The 26,156-nt window shown below is 39.1% G+C and overlaps 1 protein-coding gene across 8 annotated transcripts in view; it reads right to left on the bottom strand.

The window, feature by feature from the left end:
• The window catches only part of CPEB3 (cytoplasmic polyadenylation element binding protein 3), a 205,746-nt gene that overhangs the window by 37,741 nt on the left and 141,849 nt on the right, over positions 1–26,156 (bottom strand). For all 8 annotated transcript variants that reach the window (XM_059900380.1, XM_059900373.1, XM_059900374.1 and 5 more), the window contains 2 exons: positions 21,961–22,075; positions 11,698–11,879 (listed from right to left, as the gene is read on the bottom strand). In XM_059900380.1, the coding sequence (XP_059756363.1) occupies positions 11,698–11,879; positions 21,961–22,075 (297 nt within the window). The remainder of the gene's footprint in view (positions 1–11,697; positions 11,880–21,960; positions 22,076–26,156) is intronic.

The following is a 26,156-nucleotide window of genomic DNA, read 5'->3' as shown; positions in this document are numbered from 1 at the left end:
GGATAAGGAAGACTGATGGGGAATGCTGGATAAGTGGCTATAAAAAGATGGAAAAAGGGAATAATATATGTAGAATGATATAGGCGAAGAAAAAGCCATACTTTAATAAACTGATCTCAATGTTGACATTGTTGTGTTTCTAACAAGCTAGGGAAAATATTTTGCTTGGCAGTCATTTTGATATTGGTCAACATAATGACCTCCTAAAGTAAATAAAGCAATGATTAACAGCTCTTGGTGGCAGAGAGGTGATACCTAGGGAGACCATAAACTATTCACAGGTCCAGAGTTCTCTCTCCTTGGACCCGAAAGGTTGTAGAAATGAGAAAGGAGGCATTAGCCAAGGTCAGGCTCAGCTTGAATTATGTGCTAAAGGTCATATTAAGAACAGCTGGTCCCTGCCGCAGTCTGCCCTTTGGTGACAGGAAAAAAACCAAATTAAGTCTGTCAGATACCCAGCCATCCCAAGGCAGGTAAGGCATGTTTACAGGTGGCTGGAAGATGAGTAGCAGCAATGATTTCAGATAATGGAGTCAGAGTGGACAAACTGGAGAAAGAGGCCAAGTGAAGAGGTATAATTTAATAGGGATAACTGTCTGGAAAGGCCTGCCCAGAAGTCAGGTAGGCCATTTCTTATCATCTGGAGCAACGTGCTTCCTGGAAAGACCATTTTGTTTGGTGTACTCAAAGCTTTAAACATAACGTATTCGTAATCTTCTTGGCATGTGTCACAGAGTACATCTATCCAGGCCTAAAATCCACAGTAACCGCATTACCATTCCCACTAAACACGGTGTCTTTACAGTTGCTAAAGCAAGTCTTCCACCGGCAGGCAATACTAAGAATGTTTAAACTAAATTTTTAGTTTTTCAACTATGAGCTGGAATCCTGCTGTTTAGAAAGCAGATGACAGATGCCTAGGAAATTAAAGCAGCAACGTGAAAATAGCTTTTCCTTAGCAACAAAGTTATCCACAACCTTCCAGTTATAGCAAATTCGCAGTTATTAATTTTAGAAGAAATCTGGGGTAGATTAAAATAAACACAGCGAAAATGGTTGAATTTTATTCTCTTTTTACCTTTCAAAGGATGGGACTGACCATTTTTCATATTTTCAAGTGCTAGGGGAAGAAAGGTTTTAAAATCACCCTTATGCCTTTCCCACAAGGAAACATACTTATGTGTGCTAATGTTGACACCTTTGCTGTATGTCTATAGAACACAGAGAGATCTGTGAGTGCTCTGTTTGGTCTTAAGATTACTTTTTCATGAAACGAAGACGGTCCAGCTGACAGAATCCTGCATACTCCATACACTCACTCTCTAATCTTGTTTCCTTCCGTGCTGCTTGGGAATGGGGCTGGAGGTGAGGGTATAAATCAGCCCCAAATCAATTTCTAGTGGTAGAAGAGTATATCATATAGAGAACAATGGGTAAGAAAGTCATTTAAAATCTATAAAATGCATGACTGGCATGGCATCACCACTCCCTAACCCCCCAGGATGCAGACGTGCAGAGCCCTCTGGCTCTATCCATCTAACCGGCTACATCATAACCTGGCAGGCCACAGTTTCCTCTACTATATTAGAGGTTTGGACCAGCTCTCTTCCAAGTAAAAATAAGCACTCACCAAGAAATTGCTAACTGACTGATACCCCTGCCTCCTGGGGTCAAAGAACTTGAATATCCTACTGAGATAACTACTTTAAAAAACTGTGGTTGTCTTTTTCCCATTAATAATCTCATAAACAGCGTCTAAACTCAAATATGAGAAGGAAAGAAGAACACTTAATCACTCTAAAGAGTTTTCATGTTAAAAATTATCACAATTCCACAGGAGAAGACATAAAAAGAGAGCGAAGGACAGAAGAGATGAGGGGTCAAGACCAGGAAGGAGAGACAAGACAAAAAGGTCCCATGCCATTCAGAGAAGAGGAATATTTTTCTCTCTTTCTTAAGACGACCCAAACTCTATTTTAAAAGCTATTTCTAGTCAAAGGCTCTGAGACTCCCAGGGCTTCAAAATAAGCCCATGTGGTATTCAGAAAATATTTGAACTCACTTCTGGGTGTTGCTTCCCCTCAAAGGGTCAAACCAAACATAGCTATAGCTACAGCTGGGAAACTTTCAAGCCAGATCAAGGCCAGGGCCAGTAACAGCAGCAAGTTAAAGGCTGGGTTGTGGGAGTCCCAGACTAAGGCTAGGAGCAGAAATAGTCTGGGAACAGGTCGTCAGAACCCTCACTTCTTTTGCTATTCAGTCATCTCATATATTCTAGCTGTGGTCAGGGACAAAGAGCAGTATTATCAGCACTTCTGTTAGTATGGTTACTAGTTCATATTAATCTTCATGCAGGCTAAAAATATAAAGCCTTTGATAATCTTTAGCTAAAATTCAGGCCCAACATGTTTTTAGTGAAGAGAGAAAAAAAGATTAAATGTGTGAAGTACTTGAAGTGCTTGCAAAGAAAGGTGCAGTGGATAACATCTCACTAAATAAAAAATGGGTTATTCTAAAAAGTGCTATTCAAAGCACATACGATGTGCTATGGCTTAACTATCACAATGTTCCTTAAATAAAAGTATCAGAAAGCTCCAAATTAGCTAACAAAGTCAGACTCTCAGGTCTTCTACACTAAGCTAAAATAGAGTCAAGGGAACATTATTTCCCAATGGTATATTGATTTCAAAACTATTTTCCCTTCTTATATAGAAACTGATGTGTTAGAAAAATACAATAGATAATCTCAAGAAATCAAGAGATGAAGGACTACAAATACTAAAGAGAATAGCAACCACACTTTCAGTGCCCCTCCCAGCATTCTGAATATGCAGCTACCCCACCCCAACCCTTTGTAGATAGAAGACACATGTCCAGCAATTCCATTTCTGGGTAGTCAAAAGAACTGAAAGCAGGATCTTGAAGAGATATTTGCACTATTATGCTCACTGCAGCATTATTCACAATAACCAAGGTGTGGGAGCAACTTAAATGCCCACTGACAGATGAATGGACAAAGAAAATGTAGTATATACATAAAACAGTGTATTATCCAGAAGTAATAAGGAAGGAAATCCTGTCACATGTGACAACATGGATGAACTTTAAGGACATTATGCTAAATGAAATAAGCCATTCACAAGAGGACAAACACCACATGATTCCATATGAAGAATCTAAAGTAGTCAAACTCACAGAAAGCAGAAAGTAGAATGGTGATTGCCAGGGGTTGGGGGCAGGGGGAAGTGGGGAGTTGCTGTTCAAAGGGTATAAAGTTTCGATTACACAAGCTGAAAAAGTTCTAGCGATCTGCAGTATAACATTGGGCTTATGGTTAACAATACTGTACTGTACACTTAATTTGTTAAGAGGGTAGATCTCATGTGTTTTTTACACCACAATAAGAAAAAAAAAAAAAAAACAACAGAGAAATTATATGGTGGGTGGGACAAACTTGGAAAAAGGACCGAGGAAGGGAAAAACAATCAACTGCTTACTAAACTTTTGATTTTGAGCATGAAAGAAGAAACGAAGCTGAAAACACTAATTACTCAACTGGGTTCCCTGGAACACTATTCCCAAGAGATGGTACATTTTAGAAGAGTTCCATGATCAAAAAATTTGTGAAAAATTGCATATTGTTTCCTTCTTGGATGTTCACAATGAGATTAGTATATAAATGCTTCCAAGAAGTCCTAGAATAAACTAGCCTATTTAACTTTCTTCAAGAAAGCATTTCTAAACTCATTTGACTCAGAAAAAGATTTTTTTTATAAAATAAATATTAAAATCCCAAGGGATTCATGTTTCATGGAGAACAATGTAGGAAATGATGATTTGGGGAACTAATTTTAGGGACAGATTCCTGGGCAGGGCAGACCTGCCTACTGAGAGTTCCTCCTCCTGTTTCAAAAACCCAAATAACCAACCAACATTACCCCTATCTTTCCTGAAATATTTAACTCCTTTTATAATGTGAAATTCCAATTAGACTGTCTAATAAACATCTTCCAGAAGAGCTCAAATATTAGTCATTTATGATTTCATGTAAATTAATGTGTTTTCAGTGTCACTGTGTATTGACAGAGTACTTTATAGTTTTCAAAACCACTTTAACACACATACACACATGTCCTTCCTTCAAGCTACACAGGTAGGTATAGTTAATACTAAACCCAAGATTGGTTGATTCTAGTCTAGTATCCGTTCTACTAGAACAATAGCTGTGCTAAACAACAGCTGTGGGAGGGATCCCTGAGGTTTTTATAAAGAAATAGTTCACATAAATCAAATCATATGTTTTTTTTTAGATTAAGGGAGACTCAACTGATTCTACCCATACTAATTTTCTCAGCACCATGGAGAGTAGACAAAAGAGCAGAAAAATGGCCATGTAAAAAGATTACCCATTGTCTAATGATCTCAATTTTCACACTACAAAAATCTTTCATATGTAAGTGACCTAGACGAGTTATAAAGAAAACTGGATTTAGCAGAGCTTTCACATCTTAAGTGTTCATTTGGCATCACTTCTAAAAATACCATTAAAACAGACAGAATGAGTACAGATGTCCTCTTTTGCCCTTATTGTACTTAAATACTTTAAACTGTTCCAGTTTTTCACAGAAACACTGTTCAAAAGAATATAAGTAAAATTTAATCCTAACCTTTTACTCAATTTCAGGTTCAAAATCTTTTCATTATTAGAGAAGATACTGGTAAAAACACCTCTTTCTAGACTAAAGAGAGAAACACCTTCAATCCTTTAAATAGAAAATGCATCCAGGTGTTTACACCTTTAAATGAAACTTGAGTCTCTACATACATGTCTTGACTAACATCCAACTTACATGTTGATAGATTGGCACTTATGTTAAATTTTCTTTTTTCTTTTTATTTTTTTTAGTGTCAACTTCAACTATTTCATTATCCTTATATTAAAGATTCTGAGTGAAACTAAGTAGGCACTTTAAAAGACAAAAAAAAAAAAAAGAGAGCGAATCAACTATTAGTCTTGGACATATGGTTAGGAACCAACAGCACAGTTTAAATAGGCCAAGTTCAGCAATGATACAAATCAACATCTGTACAGCCTAATAACTTTCCAGAGCACTTCTTCACCTTCATTGTTTATCTGTGTTATAAACCTTAAGATTGTTAGGTTAGTGGTCTTATTACTCTGAGACAATAAAATCAAGCCTCAAAAGGTTAAGTAACTTGCCCAAGGTCACATCATGGCTGGGAGAAGAGCTAGGAGTATAAACTCAGATCTCTCAGTTCCTAAGCCAGGACACACTTTTTTTTTTTTTTACTACAGCCACGGTTCTGTGGGTGATGATGGCAGGAGTGGGTGTGGGACCCTTAGATACATAAACAGCCCCCCACATTAGTGTTCTAGGGAGCCTCTGTTACCCATGAGAGTGTATGCCAAGGCAGAAGAAATGCTGAGAACCCCGTGCTGGGTATCATACAACTTCAATATTGTCATCATAGGGATGAATAACCAGTTGACCAGTAACTGTTGAACATTAGCCATAAAATATGCATAAATGTAAGCCTTAAAGGATTTATTTCAAGATGTTAATAACTTCTCTTTTGAAGTAAAAACTGAGGCATGAATTGTATTTGTCTCATTTATAATAATGTTCAATAACAAGGGTCATTATGACAGCAAAAATGCCAGTTTCACTAAACGTTATAATCCAGTGGAGTTGCATTGGCTCACACTGACTTAAAAAAGGGTTTACATGAAGACAACATAAAAATTAAAATCAAAAGCAAAACAATTGCAAAAAAAAATTTCAAATTCATTTTGTTAATATTCAAAATGACCTATAGACATACTGACAAATTCTGATAACAAACTCCAGATGTGCCCTGCTCTGTGCAGTGTATGTTCACCTGAAAAGTTACATGAAATATGGAAACACGTATAAAACTAACTAAAGGACCTATAATACAACTCAGGGGTTCCTACCCAGGTCTGTGGAAAAATGACTTCATAGAAGAAGTGGGTTTAAAGAAACATTAGACCCTGGATGAGCAGCAACGTTCGGGAAGGGAGTTCCATAAGCAGAGGCAGCTCTCACGTCAATTAATGACAGGTGTCTTGAGAGTCTCCAAGCCTCTCCTAGATTCTTCTCTGTTGCAAATAAAGGGGGTTGGATGAGGTCATGCCCAAGTTAAAGTCTAGCTTTAATGTACTATAAGTGTCAAATAAACTTTCTGATATGCTAAACAGCAAAACCTAAACTTCTTTATTACTCAAGTGCCTGCCTAACTAAGTAAAAAAAGAAAGCTATGCAGAGTGCCCTCTGGTGGACAGTTGGATATGCCATCTCAAACAATCAGCATTCATTCAACAACTCATTCATTCATTCAAATATAATTAAATAATGTGTCCACTGTGTGTCAATTATTGAGTATACAGTAGCTAACACGAGAGACACACAGTCATTGATTGCCCTCATCGTCTGCATAGTTTAGAAGCATAGGTGGACATTAAAGCATTGCTTCATTACAGAGGTATTTAATGCCACAAAGGAATAAGAGATGGTATTATGACAATGATCTATGGGGAAGATGTAAGCTCCACTGAAGAAAGGATTCCTAAAATTTTCACAATTAAGCTGAGACCTGAAGGAAAAGTGAGTTTCAGGCAGGCAGAGGAAACAGTATCCATAATCACCCTGTAAAATAGAGAAAAAGGCCAGTTGTGATTGGCTCAAGATGAGGAAATGGGAGCTGAGGCAGAGGTAGTACGTAGTACACGAAGGGTCACGTAGGCAGTGTTAATTAAGGACTTTGACCTTTAACCTAAGAGCAGTAGAACATAATCAAAAGGTTTAAAGGAGGGAAAGATGTGATTCAAATCATGATTTTAAAAGATGGCTTTAGTTTTTCATGTAAAGAAGGAATTGGAGTTGGGCAAAAGTTGAATTGGGGTTGCTTCTAGTCCTTGCTCTCCCATACACCAACCCAGTTTATTCTACACACTTACTGAGTGTCAGCCAAGTGCCAAGCACTCCCATTCAGATCTCTGGGCACAGGTGGCAGAGTCGAGATCATGGCAGCTCCGTGAGGAACTACCATTAGAAGCCTCTTCCACCTGTTAGTCCTCCCATTGCTACGCATACTGTGGCGAAAAGCTTGCTGATGCATAGATTTATCAGCCCACTCCAACAAGTCACATATTCTTGGGGGACCCTAATTACTGCCATAGCAGGGGGCAGAAATTTGCCCCAACAGCCTGGGCTGCCTTGTTCCTATGACTTCAAAGAGCACAAGTTAATAAGTAGGATCCCTTCCCTATAATGAGCTGAGTAAAATTATACAGGATAAATCCACTATCCCTCAACTCCCTGTCCTCACTGGGGTCATTATTCAATTGATCCTCTTATTGCAGACTTGAAGGATGCACATTCAAATACTTTTTCCTGTGTTCTAAAATTGACTGTGGTGATGATTGCACAACTATGTAAATATACTAAAAACTGAATTGAATACTTCAAATTGTTGATTTGCAGGGTATATGAATTATATCTCAATAAAGTTGTTACCAAAACAAAAATTTTTTAAATCACCTCTTCTTTAAAGATGATGACATGGATGAGTGAGACGACAGCAGAGATTAAAAGTGCCAAAGCCATAGATGCAACTGTTTCTGTAACTGTTGCATATTGGCATATTTTATATTCATAGGCAAGCCAAAAGTCTCTACGATGATGAGAAGAAATCAAATCTATAAAGGCTGTATTTTCCCCATAAATCACTCCATCTAAAAGCTTAGCCAAAGAGCAGCAATAACAACAACAAGGACGATACATAAACATATAAACTCTCAAAAGAGATGTCTTTTTTGAAAAAAGGTGGTTGGACATAAAAGAGGTTAATGAAATATACCAATCAGAGCCTTCTTCATTTACCTCCCACAGTTTATCTAGGAAAGGTGCAGCCTGAGAACATACACCTTAAACAGTGCTAGAACTTCCATGATTCCAGACATTGCTGCTCTGCAGGAGGCCCTCTCCCACTCTCCATATGGGGCAAACAGTGAAAGAGGAAAGGGCTGCAAACACGAAGCAAGTGGCCTGTAAAATGCCATCTATACTTGTTTTTTTTTTTTTTTTAATCTGCTGATTCCACTGAATCTGCACTTATGATACAGACAGCAAAAGAGATTCCTTTGACCAGAAGGATGATAAAGGTTGAAGCTATTCAAAATAGTCAAGGCCTCGGTTTAAAAGCAACTTTAGGCTAACATTAGAATGAAGGAGAAAAGGACTATAGCATCTTGGAATTTGCAATAGCAAGGAAAAGGGATTGTGGGCACAGGTAGACACCTGCCACTGACTTTCGAAGCTTCAAAACCTTAGCTATGAGACTATTGCTAAAAACCTGGAAGGGTTATTCAGGAAAGAAGGGTGTGCCCGATGACAGAAATTCTCCATGGTCAATCAAGAACAGAGCCCCTGAGAAAGAAAAAGGGCATTACCTAAGGAAATACTAATATGCTTATATATAATGGGAACCCTCTGGAAAGCTCAAACTTAAGCTTTAGAAGACACATAAATATAAAAGTAGAATCAACCTAAAAAAGCATCTACAGCAAACGGTGCAGTTAAGAGAGGCTCAGAATGCCAGGGACAACAAAATAAGGTATTGCTGGCCATGTTCAAAGCAAGAAGAAAACAAGGATAGAGTAACAGTTTGGGAGAAAGGAGTGTAATATTCACAGAAGACCAGTGAAAAAGGAGCCCCACTCAAGATGGAAGCTGACTTCCTTCTCTCATAATAAAGAAAATGGTCTGCACCTTGGTCAGAGCAAACAAAGAGCATGAAGATGGAGCTGGGAGACAGGGAGAGAAAGGAATCCACAATCATTTCAATGATTTCCAGTTCTCCCACTTAGATGACTCTCATCCTAGGGCACTGAAGGAACTGATAGGTCCCTTTTGACACCATGTGGATGGAGATGGCATTCTTTTGCCCACAACAGTCCCGCTCTACATGTGTCCAGTGAGACACACTGTATATATTACTTTCTTGCTCAGTATCTCTTCTGGGCTTCTCAACAATCTAGTCGGATACACAAAGCTATTACTACTGCCCTCATTATACACTGAAACTCAGAATTTAAGTGACCTGCTCAAAATCACACAGCCCACCAGGAACAGGACCAGATCTAGACCCGGTCATCTGACTCTAGCCAGTGCCCTTTTCACTAACCAGTGTTATCTTTTCACTGCATCTTCAGCAGAGCAATCGATAAAATTCAAGCTACGTAATATTAACAGCAGTGTAAGTATACTTCCAGCAAGATGAATACTATTAACCAGCAAGTGCCAGTTAAACATCTATTAACTGCCATATGACTCTGGCTGTTCAATCTTCAAATCTCATTTAATCGTCACACCATCTCCAGGAGGGAGTTGCAGATGAGGACCCAAGGCTCCTGGCATTGAGTAACTTGCTTGAGTCACCAGTGACTGGTGCAGCAAAGGTTTAACTGTATTGGAATCTGTTCTAGCTCCAAACTCCATACTCCTTCCATTACAACTGGCTGTTACCCTAAATGTTTATCAAGAACTACTCTAAGATATGGAGGGTATGGTTAACCCAAATACAGTGAGCAGAAAACAGTCAATGGCTTTCCTGAGTCTTGAGAAGTTTGATGTGCCAAATATATTTCTATAGCATGGCCTATGATTATGCTAACAAAAGAAAAGCCACTTCTTTCTTTTTTACCTATGTCAAAGTCTTGTGGGAATCAATGCTGAGGGCATGAGCATAGCAGGGGTGAGAGTAGAGGTAGGCAATAAAACAAATAGTGCCTGAATTTTCTATGATGCTTAAAGGGGTTCAAAGATTTCTGTAATCCCTGGGGTAAGTGTGCTTCCTTCTAACTAAGGAATAGGCCAGGAGGTTGTTAGGGTGAGAGCAAAGGAAAGATATAAGCATGAGCAAGTGGAACCTTCTTTTATCATCTCTAGGACCTACCTCCTGAGAAGTCTCATTAATTCTGGCTTCAGAGGGGAACAAAGAAAGCTACTTTGATAGAGATGAGAACATAAGCGCTCTTCAAGTTAAGTTTATTGCCTGGGATCACCAGTGATGGGGGCAAGAGCAGTCTAAATGTAATGGAATCTGGGGCTTCAGACTCACAAATGTATAGGCACTAGCAAGTCCACCAGCAGCAGTAGTTAAGAGAACACTCCACATAACACCATTTGTCAATTCAACAAAGGTTTATCAAGCATCTACTGTATCTATACATCAAGCAATGGGTAAGCTCTGTGGAGCTTACAGTCTGTAGGGGAATTACTGATACAGAAGGGGTGCTGTGGGCACCTGAAAACTAGGAATGGAGCTGAATGTTTATCACCCCCTGAGTTTCCACTGATTCAGAGTGTTTCAAAATTCTGTAAAACTTCATTCATTTTAATTAAAAAACAAACCACCACTACTTACTTTTAAGGATCCCAGTAGATGCAGCAAATAGACTATTTATTTTAAGCACTGGCTTTTGTAATTTGATCTATGTCTTAAAGAAAATGTAACCTTGTTGACTATAAAAAAAATTCATCACCAACTGAAACTTTCACCTCCTAAGAAACTTAGGTCTACTACGCAAAATCAGTCAGTCAACCACAGAGAGTATAGGTGAAACTTTGTAATACAACATATTTACTACTTTACTTATTCTAGTCCAGCGTATGCCCCAAGAACAGCCTTTGCTGGAAGCATTAACAGCCACTGTACAATTGCATAGGGAGGTATTTAAGACTTGATGTTCTCCCACTTGATCTTTTAATCTATCAGTACAGGTCCCAGATTAGCTACTAACACCTTCTACTCCCCCAAGCTTCCAAATAGCAGCAGAGCTGGAATTTAAGGGATTTAAACCTGTGTCTGTCTCCAAAGCCAACTGAGCACACCAATGCCCTACAGCTCTACTGTCCCCTGTTTAGAGGAGAGTTAGCAAATCTGAGTGCCTCTACTGGTCAGGTAGGTAACACCAATGGGCAAAGAGGCAGGTAATGGATATGCATATTTGGTATGAGCAGGAGAACTACGGGAGTTGGAGAGGGGGCTGGAGGGGACGGCAGCTATTTGGCTCCAATGACTGCTACCACGTATGCTCTTGCAATTTTTTTTGGCCATGCTGCGTGGCATGTGGGATCTTAGTTCCCCGACCAGGAATTGAACCCGTGCCCCCCGCAGTGGAAGCACGGAATCTTAACCACTGGAATGCCAGGGAAGTCCCTATGTTCTTGCAATTTTAAAAGAAACCAGAACTTCAAAATTTTATGTATACTTCTGAATATTAACATTAAATGTTAGTTCAAGTTTGTTTGTTTTAAGAGTACCACACGGGTCAAGCAGATTACCAGCTCTCAATCGTCGTTAACGTGCTGTTGGCATCATCTTTTGAACAGCACTGGTTTGCTTTGCTAAATTCTGCAGTGTTATTTTCATAAGTGTAACATCACCCCGGGGATGGGTGAGGCAGAAAGTTCATTAACGCCTTAAATACGAAGGGTGCTCTCTTTTTCAGGCAGCCTAGATGGACTCATGGACTAATGCCATGTAAGGCAGAGCTGCTCACTTTGATCACAAGGTGCTTTTCTCCCCAGGGGCCCACAGAATAAATTTCATTTCTTTCCCATAGCAATTATACCTTGAGCAGTTGCTTACCCGTTTGTCAATGTCATTGTGTTGGAGCTGCACAAAGCGAGCGCTGATGGCTGCAATGTAACTCTGCTGATTGGAGAATGCCACGCGGCCAGCACCTTTGGGGTACTTCAGCTCTGGGTCCGTATCAATGCCAGCATAGCAGACACCGCCATACAAACGGTCCATGATCATTGCCAGTTCAACTGCAAGAAAATAAACACTGTTCGGTATAAATGTTTAGAAGGTACTCTTGCCCAGGAGAAGGAAGGACTATGTAAGGATCATGCAGTGTAATTAAGAAACGGAAAACCCATGTTAAGTCTCATGAAGAGTGTCTACACCAGTCTTACAACTCAAGGAGGGGAGCTCCTCATAGGATATTTGAAAACAAAATGAAAAAAAAATTAAGAGTTTACATAACCAGAATTTCAGCAACAGTATAAAAGAAATGATCTATCAGCAACCCTCCTGTTCTAATTTCTAACTGCTTAGTCCACTGGAGTGGGGCCCTGGGTAGGCAAAGCATTTCAGGTACCCTAACAAGTTAATAAGAAACAGCTCTACTTACTGACCTCTAGGACTGAAAGCAATTACTAAAGTCACACTACTGTATTAAGATCAAGCTATAGAAAGAATTTAATTTAAAAAAAAAGAATTTAATTCATTTTAACTAGAGGCAATATGTTTACAGGCTTAAAGTAAATCTCTACAATTAAAAAAAATAATAAAGATTTTAAGAGTATATGCTATCCCAATTGAGAACTCTCCATACTAACTTCTCACACTGAATTCTTAAATAATAGTACTAAAAATGATCACAGCAGCAGTGATTTATTGAGCACTTACAATGTGCCAGGAAACACTAAGCTGCTACAAAGGCAGTAAAAACATACCCATCCTACACCCTGCTATAAATCCAGAGGTCTGGTCTGCACACCTCACCATATTTCTTCTAAGTATACCTTTATATTGGTATATTTGCAAAACACCTGTACAGAAGGCACTTGGACATTGGAGCATTCCAAAGGTCTGATATTCTAAAATCGTCCTCATCAAAAGGTACCATGGAGAGACACATAGCAGTTACTTACCTGGATCCAAATTGCCTGAAGGTAATTGTTTACTTGATACTGGATGGCACCTCCTCCAGGTATGACCATTCCTTTCAGGCCACTCACATGGTTTAAGTCCAAAAGACTTAGTCCTACCCCTGGGGAATGACCCAAGAATCCACTTCCCTCAAACACCTACACATGGCATTCGGAAAGGAGCAGACAGGGAAGACAGATGATGACCTGGGACACAGCCAGTGTGCAAAGACCATCAGACAGTAGAGCTCCACAGGAATCAGTATCTGGGGAGAAGGAAAGCAGCACAACCTGGAGGGGTAGGGGAAGAACTCTGCAGCAGGTACAAGGGCTGAAGGGCTGAACGGTGTAAGATTTCTACAAACAGAAGGAAAGCCAAGTACTACTGGTTCCTGTAATAGGAAGCTGCTGAGGCAGTAAGAAAGCTATTTCGCCAGACAGAAAGGCTGTCTTTCTATTCAACTTCTTCAAAATTTGTCCCCAAACCAGACTGCCTAATACTGGTAATTGTTTTCTAAGTGCCTGTTTCTAACTGGAAGAATGACTTCCAACCAACAGGTAATTTTCAGAAGGAGAGAAAATAAACTAGCAATAATTAAGCCAGAGAATAAGTGCTTTTAAAGACAGAACAGCAGAAAGCTATCCCAATGATCCCATCATGATCAGAATTACTGAGTCACATCAGCCAAGGGAACATTGCTGGTTAGAGCCCAAGTGAACCCTGACTGCAGTCTTGGGGCAGGATCCAGGAATCACATTCATTCAAACAATGCAATAAGAATCATGTGTGTACCCTAAATATCAGAGTTCAGTGGGTCCTCATACTTCACCCCAACAACTTCTGATGGCTTGGGGACTTCCTCACATAGCTAACATTATTCCAGTTACAGAGAACAAGAAACTGAACGTGGAATTAATTCACTGCAGTCATTCATGAATTTCCTTTATTAGTCAAGTGGGCTTAGTAAAATATGTAACCTCAGGGCCTGGAAATTAAACACTAATTTTCCAAAGACCTGGCTTCCTCTGGAACGGAACAAGACAGTGAAAACTCCCTCAGCCTGGTGAATGGCCAGGAAAAGAATGCTGTCAAGGGACTGAATACGCTTGTCTTCCACCCTTAGGAAGGATTCAAGAAAATATCTAATTTACAAAGAAGGTGTACACACCAGCTGTGAGCTTGAAGCTCCAGCTGAAGAGAAGAGTTACTGTAACCACAGGTTCTTCTACTGCATCTTGGTCTCCAAAGGAACCTTAGGGATCCTCAGATGCCAGAGATGGCACCTTCCACAAGCACTTTGTGAATCTGGCTGCTGGAAAATCATCTTCACGTGCCAAAGATTAGGTCATGGCTGATGCTGCTGGCAGTTACGTACTTTTGATAGGAAAAAGAAACCCTCATTCACTTATGTTTTTATGAAAACTATATAAATAAATAATTTCCACTTAAAAGCTTATATACAGTCATTTTCTTGGCCACCCAAAACTCTGCAGACATTTGAGCCAATGAAGTCTCACTCAAGTGAAGGGCAATTTGTTGAGAAGCTACAAGAAAGAAATCAAGGTGACTAAGGAAAGTTTTCTGGGGGAGAAGAATATGAAGGTTACCCATCTCTCTACCTTAATCTGTATTTTAACTACAAAAGTTCTAATACTGTGATGACCCTTGAAGAAAAGTAAATAATGACCAAACAACTGCTGTTTGTATTTGGTCCTTTACTCAATCAGCAAGTCTTCACTAAAAGAATACTTCTTGCAGGCTAAACTCATGCTGGGCTCAAACACCAGAGGTATGTCACTTAAGTACTAAACAGAGTTTTTAATGATTGAGAAAAGTAACCAGTTGGTAAAAACAGCATTAAAAAAAAATACTAACAATTCATCCACTACATAGGTAACTAACAAACACAGAGCAAGCTCTCCTCAAATCCTACAAATTCCCAATCTGAAAATATTTTTTATATGGAAGATACAAATTCACCTACAGATGTCATAATGTACCACTACTTTTAGAGACTAGGTTTTAAAGGGTTCTTTAGAGTGAGTATTATCAGTTAATGTAGGAAAGTCCCATATAAATTCCCTTCCTCTGATTAGGGGGAAGCTGAGCCAAGAAGAGGGCTACCATTTTGACTACTTGGGAGGAAGAGGCAAAAACAGAAAAAAAGCAGTAAGGATCTGGTAGAAGTCAACTAAAACCTTCGTGGGTCTATCTATACCTTATGATCTCAATCCTGCTCAAGAAATGTGAGTCCTTGATCAAGGAAGTGTCTTATCTGGAAAATGTAGTCAAACCACCTACTACACCTATGACAGTGAATCCTCATTCTAAACCATCCTCTGTAGAGGACAAGGACAGCGTAGCTCCCCAGAGCACGTTCTTAACATTTAACCTGAGGAAGATGAGGCTACCGGAGCAGGACATACAGGTAGAGGCTGAAATTCAGACAGATGGAGGTGACAGCAGGCATAGAGTCCATGAGGAAGTCAGGAATCTCCAAACCACTTCTATTTTTTCCTTCCCATCCAGACAGTGTTCACGGCGTGTCTGGTCACCACACGGGTGGGAAATTAGGAGTTCTGGTAGCTATATCCAAGGGCATTCTGTACTTTGGATAAGATGTTCTGTGCTCTTAAGACAACTCAAGTCATCTCATAAACAACTGTTCCATGGTAACAGTACACTACTATGAGTATAACCCACACATTGGCTCTTGTGATGAGCTTCACCGTGTCCCAGACTGGAGAAGGAAACAAGAATACTGCAGTTGTATGTAGCGTATAGCGTTTCCATGAATGCCTCTGGGTTGTGGTGACTATGCCGTGAAGGTGACTCTGAACCCCAACTGTGGTTCCTTGTTTTGCTCCTAATTCTTCACAGAGATCTGAAAGGGACTTCAGCTCGTCAGAAAGGAAATCATGATGACTCCCCATCCTGCCCCACCCCAGGATCCTGTTCCTGTCATTTAATTAGATTTCAAAGCTAGCCTAAGGCAATGTATAAGTCTGAGACACTATGAGAGCCAAACGGGGTAAAGCAGGAATGAGGATTCCTGAGGGAAATACTAACACATTCATCTTTCCAGATTCTAAATTGTGAATCTAGAAGCTACATTTCTCCTCTTTGGAAATAACAAAGCAGACAGGAAAGAGGCATAAGGCGCCTCAGGATGACAAGAGGTCTGGACTTCTGAAAGAAAGGAAAATTCAACTTGAAGGTGGACTTTCTGGGTTTACGATTGCTGAGTTGGTTCATGAGAGCAGTTCACACATCTTTAGTGGAGGAAATGTGTTCATTAGCTTCCACTCTGCATGAGACGTTGGGAAGTTAAGAATATTTTCAAACAAATGATATGAACAATCAACTAAGTAAGAAGGATAAGAGTTTTAACTTGATTAAATCGAGCTGGTACCAGATTGACTGTTATTGCTGTTACTGAGACAACATCTCAGATCTCAGCTTGATAAAGCAGCTTCCTTCTGTGCAAAGAGCCCCAAACTTGAAGTCTGGAGATCTGAGTTTGAACCTTGGTTTTTTCACCTGTTGTGGTCTTGACTAATCACCCCCTTTGAACTCTGCTTCCTTATCTCTACAATGAAAAGTCTACCACTTACAACCTCACAGGGTTATCATGAGGATTAAACATACATGAGGGCTCTGAGCACACCGCTGGGCAAAGAGCAGTGCTCAAATGTTTAGTTTTGTCCAGCAGTTGTTTTTCCCTCTACTCATAAATCTTTGCTTAACATTTACTTGGCCTGGTTTCTGCTCCATAAGCACCAATTCATCCCAGTCTTACTTTGGCTTTATGCTAAGGTTGCTCAAACTGCCACTGATATGGCAAACTTTGACATTGGCTGTGGGTGAGAGTTTGCTTTTTTGGAGGAGGAGCAAACAAACACAGACATTATAAAATCCTTAAGCCTAAGGGCAATGCAGTTAATCAAGTCAGTATGCCAATTCTGGAGTTTATCTGAGACAACTCATTCTGAACTTGGGACTTGGTGAAAGAAAAAGCTTCTACAAAAAAAAAAGGTGTCCACAATGTTCACTGCAGCACTATTTACAATAGCAGGACATGGAAGCAACCTAAGTGTCCACTGACAGACGAATGGATAAAGAAGATGTGGCACATATATACAATGGAATATTACTGAGCCATAAAAAGAAACAAAATTGAGTTATTTGTAGTGAGGTGGATGGACCTAGAGTCTGTCATATAGAGAGAAATAAGTCAGAAAGAGAAAAACAAATAAAGTATGCTAACATATCTATATGGAATCTTAAAAAAAAAAAAAAGGTTCTCATGAACCTAGGGGCAGGACAGGAATAAAGATGCAGACGTAGAGAATGGACTTGAGGACAAGGGGAGGGGGAAGGGTAAGCTGGGATGAAGTGAGAGAGTAGCATTGACATATATACACTACCAAATGTAAAACAGATAGCTAGTGGGAAGCAGCTGCATAGCACAGGGAGATCAGCTCGGTGCTTTGTGACCACCTAGGGGGTGGGATAGGGAGGGTGGGAGGAAGACGCAAGAAGGAGTGGATATGGGGATAGATGTATACATATAGCTGATTCACTTTGTTATACAGCAGAAACTAACACAACATTCTAAAGCAACTATACTCCAATAAAGATGTTAAAAAAAAAAAAAAAAAGGTGTTGGCAGGGGGACTTCCCTGGAGGTCCAGAGGTTAAGACTCTGTGCTTCCACTGCAGGGGGTGCGAGTTCCATCCCTGGTCTGGGAACTAAGATCCCACATGCCACACGGTGCAGCCAAAAAGAAAAAGAGAGAGAAAGAAAAACAAAAAGAAAAAGCTCCTAGTGCTGACAAACTTGATATAAAGATGATTTCTGCCTGCTACCACTTCACTGAACAAAAAGGCTATGGTTATAATACTCCTATTTCCTTAATCACAAATCAGGATGTGATTCCTAATACATGTGGACTACCAGAATGTTTGCAGAATGTCTGAAATAAATGCTCTTAGAAAAATTCATCATGTACGTTCTCTAGATGTATGTCATACCTTACTGAATATTTACCTCAAAAATTTTTTTCCCTAGAATTTCCATAGAAAGCCATCCTCACAACAGTGGTGGTGGGGAAGTTGGGAGGGGGTAAGGTGGAGAAGGAAATTTCAGGATCCATCACAGAATATTAGCAGGGGAGAAAAAGACAGGAAAGAATCATCAGAGCAATAGTTAGGAAGATGGGAGACCCAAAGATGATGGGCAAATGGTAGGCTCCGGGAACTCAAGACTGATCTGTTCTGCAGGACCTGGTCAGATAAACTCTCAGAAGGAAGTCATAAAGTGGAGGAACAGCTCCCAGATGCCTCTAATTAGAGAGGAAGACTGAGGGTTTTTCAAGCCTAATCAAAATTGGAAGTGGATGGGTCCCAAAGCTTGATCACTGAGGCAGCCCCCAAATGAGATGTCTAAGCCAAGAAGCTAGAGTCAGAGAATACTCACATTTACAAACCAGGGAAGAATACAGGGACCAGATCCTTCATTTTCTGCTTTTTCCTGGTGGTCTCCTCATAACCCCCAAGCCCGGCACTTAGTTGCTCTCAGAGCAAAGAGATGTGGTCTGGAGAGGTTCTAATGCCATAGGGATACGCAACAGGGATATTTCCATACTGAGATTTAGGAAGACATGCTGCTTACAACACTTGAATGAAGAGTGGCAACATGCTGTTGCACGTCCAGGTAGTAGCGGGAGGAGAGACAGACCAGACAGACAGACCACCCCTTTCCCTGTACTGACTCCTCTGAAGAATATGTACACTTTAGCCACACGGTGGCATGGCGAGTCTACCCACGGCCTTTCCTAGAGTCGGGGTGGGGAGAAGTGGGGAGTGGAAGGAAAGCAAGATGGAGAAACACCAGGAGACTTCAGGTAATCCATCCCGGGCTTGCCACTGTCACTGACAGGAGTGATGGAAGGGAGAGACAAGAGACGTAGAAATGTGTATTATTTGACTTAGAGAAGGCAACAATCAGGCAGTCCAACTTTGGGTAAACTCATCTAGATTTTCCACTGATATTTTCCCATTTTCAGGCTAATTTTTCTAGGCCCCTGATTTTTTCCAACTTGAATTTTTAAAAGTCAAGTCACGCTTGTCAAAAGGTCAGAAGGAGCAACCTAAACTCCTCAGTCAAAAGGTCAGAAGGAGCAACCTAAACTCCTCAGTCAAGACAATACCACTTAAAACAGGTTGCCTTGTTTCTTTAGAAGTGTTTCTGCACTTCTATTTGGTGGGATAACTATATTTAGAATAATTTATTAGTGATAATGGTCCCTGTCTTACAATGGGAAAATATCAAAGATAAAAAGCCTCACAAGATCCAAAGGAATAATTCTTGAGTGATAACATTTTAGTCACTGTAACGTGTTGAAGGACCACTTTTGGCCCAGGATAAGGTGAAAATCAATCTGGACACATAAAATCTCACCTGTTGAGTCTCATCACTGATATCTAGTCTAGGATCACCTTGTATATAGTGCTTGAAATAGTTTTAAGACTTTTCAGAATTCATAACCACGACACCCCCGGAAATAATAAAAAATGCCCTGAAGTATTTAAAAACCAAAATTTGAGAATCATTATGTTAAGGAGTATAATTTAGCATCCAATTAACTGAGTTAGTATTTTATTCATACATTTCTCATTTTCTTCTGTTCTGAAATCTTTGATTCTGTAGATGACGACCTGTTCAACATGATAGTGGGATGTCCATTCAGTGTGGCATAATGTGCATTTTCTCAGTGCCCGTAACACAGTGCGTGCTCAATACGTGTTTATTATTCAAGTGAACTGCACTGTATTCAATTTAAGATTGTCTAGCAAAGTCAAAATGAATTCTTTTAAAAACAGTCTTCTATTCCAAGACACACACCAATCCACAAAGCTCAGTGTGTTCCAAAGAAAACTAATTCTATGCACAGGGATAAAAGCTGCAGATGTTAACTCTTTTCATCTAGATTACATGGCCTCCAATCTGGAAGTCTTGGATAGATAGAGTAAAATTCTAAGATGCTAATGTAGATTGTTTACCCTTCTAGAAACTAGCTACACTTATAGGAGGTGCTGGCATGGGGGAACATTGCCATTAGACCAAGTGACTGTAGATTACTAGCCAATAATGGCAAAAACAAAATTTTAAAACAAAAAAATTTAGCTTACGTTAAAAAAAAAGAACTTTGAAATTTACAAAATATGTACTATCTAGGCAGGGAACACAAAATCCCATTTCTGACTAGATAACTAAACATAATTCTTGTTTAACCCTAGAACTTGCAGCATCTTATAGACACAGAACATTAAAGAAAGAATATAATTTAGCATCTTGGGTTTCCTGTCTTGCAGTGTCAGTGTGATCATAAGAACAGTGTGAAAAATAGATCATCACAAGATTTAAAGAGAGAAAAGGATATAGAGGCCCACACCTATCCTTTCCAATCATTTAAACAGAAAGAATAAAGAGTGACTAATAAAAAAGGGAATTTAGTTTATAAACTATTGTGTCTGTGACTTAAAAATAGACATAAGAGGTCAAAGCCAGTTCTGTTATTTTTACAACTGTGGGAACTTTTCTTTCAGAAATTTGTTTTTCAGATTCCCAGCTAAGAAAAAAGGAGAGGAGCTGAGATATTAAAACTAATTTGTCCTTGTATTTAGTTGCAGAAAAGAACAGCTAGAATACTAGCAATGAATGTCCATTTTTGTAGAATCCATTTGCAGTTAAAACACTATCAAAGGAGATTTTTCTCCCTCTCCACTCCTAAACACACCACCAGTTAGAAAAAGCCAGGAATATTACACAGTGCCCCCACCCACATTTTTTTTTTTAAAGCACAAGCTGTTTAGAAACAAAGGGCTGCATTGGCCCTCATCTCATAATGCTGTTCACGTTCGAGTTAGCCCTGCTTAGACTTTATTTTCTGACAGCAGATAAAGGGGGAAAAGCATCTCTGCTGTTTTGCTTTCCTTCTCTGGGCAGGTTTTCCATGAGAATGAGAAAAAGACCCAGTGATGCTTGACTTTCTGAAGTACCATAAAATTACAAACTCCACAGTCATAATTAATATGTTTTAAAGTCCTTCAAAATGGAATTACGAATACATCTTTGTACAGACCTAAAACTTATCTTTTAGGAGTAGATTGGAGTTGAGATTTGAATAAATATGTTAGAAATGTTGAGGAACATTCAGAATTAAGAAGTCCCCAAAGTCATAGAGCCAAAGAGCTGTAGGTACATTTTACAATTCTGTTTCACAACTTGATTATAATGACCTCTGCTTTTTCTTTTACTTTTTAAGTAGAACTAAGTCTACTTGCTTACACTGATGTAGAGATAACACTGTCCTTTTTGCTACTACAGTGGCAACAGCTACCTTATTTTTTCATCTTATTTAAAAAAAAATAAACTCAACTATTTTAAGCACTTTGAAAACTTTGTTCTTACAAATAATTTTATTATATTCCACGGGCAATCACACTAATCCACAACCAATTAGATTTGTCTTTGGATTTAAATATTGAAGTCATCAGCCCAGCATCACTTCAAATGCCCCAGTCAATAATGATTCTGCCCAATCCCAGCAGGCACAATTATTTCATCATTGGAAAGGTACTTAAAAAACAAAAAACAGGGGAGCTTTCAAGAAGTCAAAATAAAGATGCTCAAATACATACCTCACTTTTCAAAGTATATAAGAAAAAATAGGAACCTGTTTCACTTGGGAAAAGTTCAGTTTGATTCCCAGTGACACAATTTCTAGCAGTTGTTTGGTTCCTCACTGACTAAGTGGACACACAGCTGCACTGGACAGATTTCTGATGGGGTGACTTCTTTTTCTGTCATATATAACAATGCTAACTGGCATAAGAGTGCACACTGCCAAATGTATTGTTATTATTTTAAAAATAATTGGTTGAATAGGGAGGCACTAATTAGAATTCATCCCTCTGAAATAACAATTTAATGAAATTCACTCTTGTACCATAAGAAAATACAACATCTTGGGAGAAAACATTTAAGGGTCAGCTCAGTGAAACTGACCTGACAGCCTTCTTTTTGGAGATTGTGCATAGCTGACCAGAAACCTAGAAAATATTGAAGACTAAACACATTGGGGATTTTGTTGTTGCTTTTGTTGTTGTGGTGTTACTATTTCCACTCACCAGCTCGAAGGGGTCGTGGAACTCCCCCAACAAAGATAGTTTTTCTGGGGTCCAAAGGCTGAGAACCATCCATTACAAAGTCACTGTCACTTAGGTTCCATGGTCGAATTTGCACCTGAAAAAAAGTCGTTTACTTGGTCCTTACTTCATTTCCATCAACCCCAAATGAGAATAAGGTGACTAAAGACAAACCCACTGATTTGTGCATTTTACAACATACACAACCCAAACAAAATCCAGTTTTTAGTTAATGTAATCTGCATTAAGTGGCTTTCAATGGAACTCTTGGGGAATCTACTTACAGGTATTAGACTCAACACTCTAGACATATACCATGAAACCTTCAGAAACCACCTGTGGTTTAAAAAAGGGCAGTCTTTTATAGATAGAGTCTGGGTTTTGAATTTTAACACATGTTAGACTGTTTATAACCGGTCACATTACAGCACATAGTTTTTTAAGAGCTCACCTAAAGAGGGACAGGAACATTGGGAATATTTTCTAAAAATTATCCATATGTCTGGCTTTTAAATGATCACCCCCTAAAATTAAAACATTTCTCTTTCAGCAATATGATTTAACACAGTTTAACACTTATCAAGTTAGCACACAATTACCAGCAATATCAAATACTGAAGGTCACAGATTTATCGACTTTTGGTTGATCTGATTTTCCTAAACAAGTCTGGCTAAATAAAGGTAAGCCTAGAAATTGAAGCAAATTTTCAAAGAGTAGAAAAAGAAATCTCTATGACATATTTCTAACTGGTAGTGTCTCTTCACTGGGACTCTGACTTCCTGCCCATAGTTTACACTGTTTTACCATTATCATATAAAATAAGGTATTCCATCAGAATCGTAACCTTAAAACATAATCCTTTCAATCCATAACCGAACAAAACAAAAAAAGCACAAAAAACCCTCTCATACCGAAAGGCCAGTTTCAGCACTGCCTGAAAACCAACCAGTCACTCAGCTGGCCATGCGCGCTGGGAAGTGGGCCAGGTATAGAAGCAGAGAAAATAGTGTCGGTCTCTAAGGAACACCCCTCTCCTTTCCCCTCATCGATTAGGATAGGAAACAAAACAGCTGAATTTTCATTTTCTTAGTATCAACAAAATTCTTCTTTTGCCCCATTACTCAACCAACAACACAATGCAAGGAAACACATATGATAATTTCTTATGTGGCCTGGCTATATCCAGGAGTACTCCTATTTGAAAGGTAGTAAATCTGCCAATTACACTTTCAAAACATCTTGGGTCAACTCTAACACTGGCATCGCTCAGTTAGAAGCAGGCTACACGTTCCTTATGATTGTTACAAAATGTACGCCCCCGCCCCGCAGCTTTTTGGGCTTTTATGACACAGTTGCCTTCACCAGTTAGCCAGAAGCCATAAAATCTTCACTTCTTCCCTAGACCCTAAAACCTTGGACCTGTTTGTAATTCTGTTAACACCCAGGCATCTGCTCTACCTTTATCCCTTAAAAAAAAAAATCCAGTTCTTTCCTTGTAAAATTTGGTCTGTTTGACTAAATTATCGTTCCCTTGACATTTATCACAAAGGCAGATTCACCAATACCATAAAACACCACTTTCAAATGCCTTCATGAGGGCCCATTATTAATTTTTAATTAAAAACACAATGTCCTGACTCTAAGAAAAAGGACTCTAATGTCACCAAAAAAAAAAAAAAAAAAAAAAGTAGGGCAAATCTTTTTCTACACAGAGCCCTCTCTTCTTCTAGTCTCATCCTTTATTAAGTAGTTAAGGCAGCTTCAGGACCAGGTAATTCCATTAACTTTATGATAACTGAGTTTGCTCATATGGCTCACAAATGAAAACAATTCCTGTGTAGTATCCATAGTGTTCTGGTTTCATTTAATCAAAAGTACAGAAAATGTAGCCTTGTACAATAGCTGGAGGTTACTGCTGCTCAAAAGAACTCTGCAGACGATCTCAAACCTGCCTGTTGAGAGAGTCTGCATTGCTGCCTCTTCTTCCCTCTGACACTCTCCCCACCCCTTCATTACATCACACACAACCCATTCCCTTACCCTATTCTTGGTAAAAATACAGGAAGAGGACTAGGGAGACAGTAATGGTTAATCCTATTCACAAAACCCACATTTCCCAGCTGCCACCACAGGACAGCTCCTCAGAGCTCACACCACTGCGGATTCAGAGAAAAGTCAACACAGGCCAATATCAGTACACTCTAAGAGCTAAGCAAAGAGTAATACTGTGGTACTGTTTGCACTGAGAAGTTCCATTCACACTCTGGTTTCTCTCTGAAATATAAGACCATTCTCACACAGGCATGTTCTCCATCTTCCAAGGTTTATTCTCAGGGTCTAATATCCATGTTCTATCTTTCTGACTTACTCTTTGAAAAAAAATATATACACACGTTTCTCTACTCTTTTAATCCCATACTTTATAAGCTGACTCAGATATTTTGTAGAAGGGGTAGAATATAAGTAAAAGAACTGTTTTTTTATTATCTTTATTTCTTTAATAATTAGTTTTGAGAAAGGATGAAATTAGATCTCTGTCCTAATTCAACATAAACTTCCCCTGGCAAAACAGCTTTTACATACATAGGGATTAGTGTGTGTGTGTGTGTGTGTGTGTGTGTGTGTGTGTGTGTGTGTGTGTGTGTGTGTGTGTGTGTGTGTGTGTAACAACTCTTGCAGGACGTTGTCAAATAGGCTATACTGGGCAGTAAAAGCCACAACATCCTAAGGACAAGGATAAGGTGAAGAATGGTGAAGATTACCTTAAATGACCCTGACATGGTTTCAACACTACCTCCTGAAGAAACCTGACCACATTTGATTACAAAGGTGACTCTAGGAAGAGGCTATCTGGGAGGGAGCACCCACTAGCCCTTTTGCCATGCCATGACCTTACAGCAAGGGTTACACAAAAACAAATGTCTGTAGGGCCAGACAGGCAGCATAAACATGTCAAGCTACCAGGACAACGGTTAGTAGGCAGGCAGTGACACAATGGAGTAAACCACTCCTTTTATTTATTTTTTTAAATTTTTATTTTCTATTGGAGCATAGTTGATTAACAATGTTGTGTTAGTTTCAGGTGTACAGCAAAGTGATTTAGTTACACATATACATGTATCTATTCTTTTTCAAATTCTTTTCCCATTTAGGTTATTACAGAATACTGAGCAGAGTTCCCTGTGCTATACAGTAGGTCCTTGTTGTTTACCTATTTTAAATGTAGCAGTGTTAAACCACTCTTGTTAAAGGAAGCAGACACCTCTCAGCTCCAGCTAGTAGTTAGCATTTGCGAATGTGTTGTCAGACTTTTCCACTTCTCAAAAGTAGCTAGAAATTCAGATTTTTATATAAAACTTCAAGATTTTTGAATGATGGGAACTAATTCAAATGTATAAAGTCACCTGTACACGCTAGACAAAACTATCTGCAGGCCAGATCTATCCTGTGGGCCCCAGTCTGTGATCTCTGGTTAGAAAGGTTTAGTAACCACACAGCTCCTCACAATGGAATGTTTTATTGCATAAACAATTATGAGACAAAATTAAAAAATGGTTTTTCTTTAGTGTCTTTTTTAAGCATGTATTCCTGTGGAAGTTCTGGTCAGGACCATAAACTTACTTTTAGCTGAATTATTTGTCTTCTAAATTTTTATCTCCTTAATTAATAATTGGCTTTGTATAACTGCTTATCTCCAAAGGCAAAATCTTTTTAAGGATAAAGGCAAAAACCAAACATAAAGCTTGGTAGTATAAATATACCAATTTATACCATCAAGTGACTTCAACAGCCATCAAGAAATCTAAAAGAACATAACATTAATATGTAATAGCAACAGTTAGTACTAAAAGCACTAATTTTCCTTTTCAAGGTTTCCCAAAGTGTGTTCTGTGAAGTGCAGATCCCTAGGGTTCTTCTGCCAGAAAAGCAGTGTTTAGGAAAAAGTTACAAACTTCCTTCTTGGAGCTTCACAGCACACACTGGTGTATATTAATTAAAGGCTCTAAGAAGTTCTACAGGAAATGAATCTATTCAAATGTTGTTTAAGCCAGCATTTCCAAAATTACTTCCATGGAACCTATTTTCTTTGCATAACACCTATTAATATCCACACTTTGGGTAATACTGCCCTATTATATCTTACTTTTAGTATGTATCAAAATATGGCATAATAAGG

The sequence above is a fragment of the Balaenoptera ricei genome, chromosome 16 (genome assembly GCF_028023285.1).
Source record: "Balaenoptera ricei isolate mBalRic1 chromosome 16, mBalRic1.hap2, whole genome shotgun sequence".
In the NCBI taxonomy this organism is placed as follows: Eukaryota; Metazoa; Chordata; class Mammalia; order Artiodactyla; family Balaenopteridae; genus Balaenoptera; species Balaenoptera ricei.
Note: the sequence above shows the minus strand (reverse complement) of the source record. Positions and strands in the feature narration are given on the sequence as shown.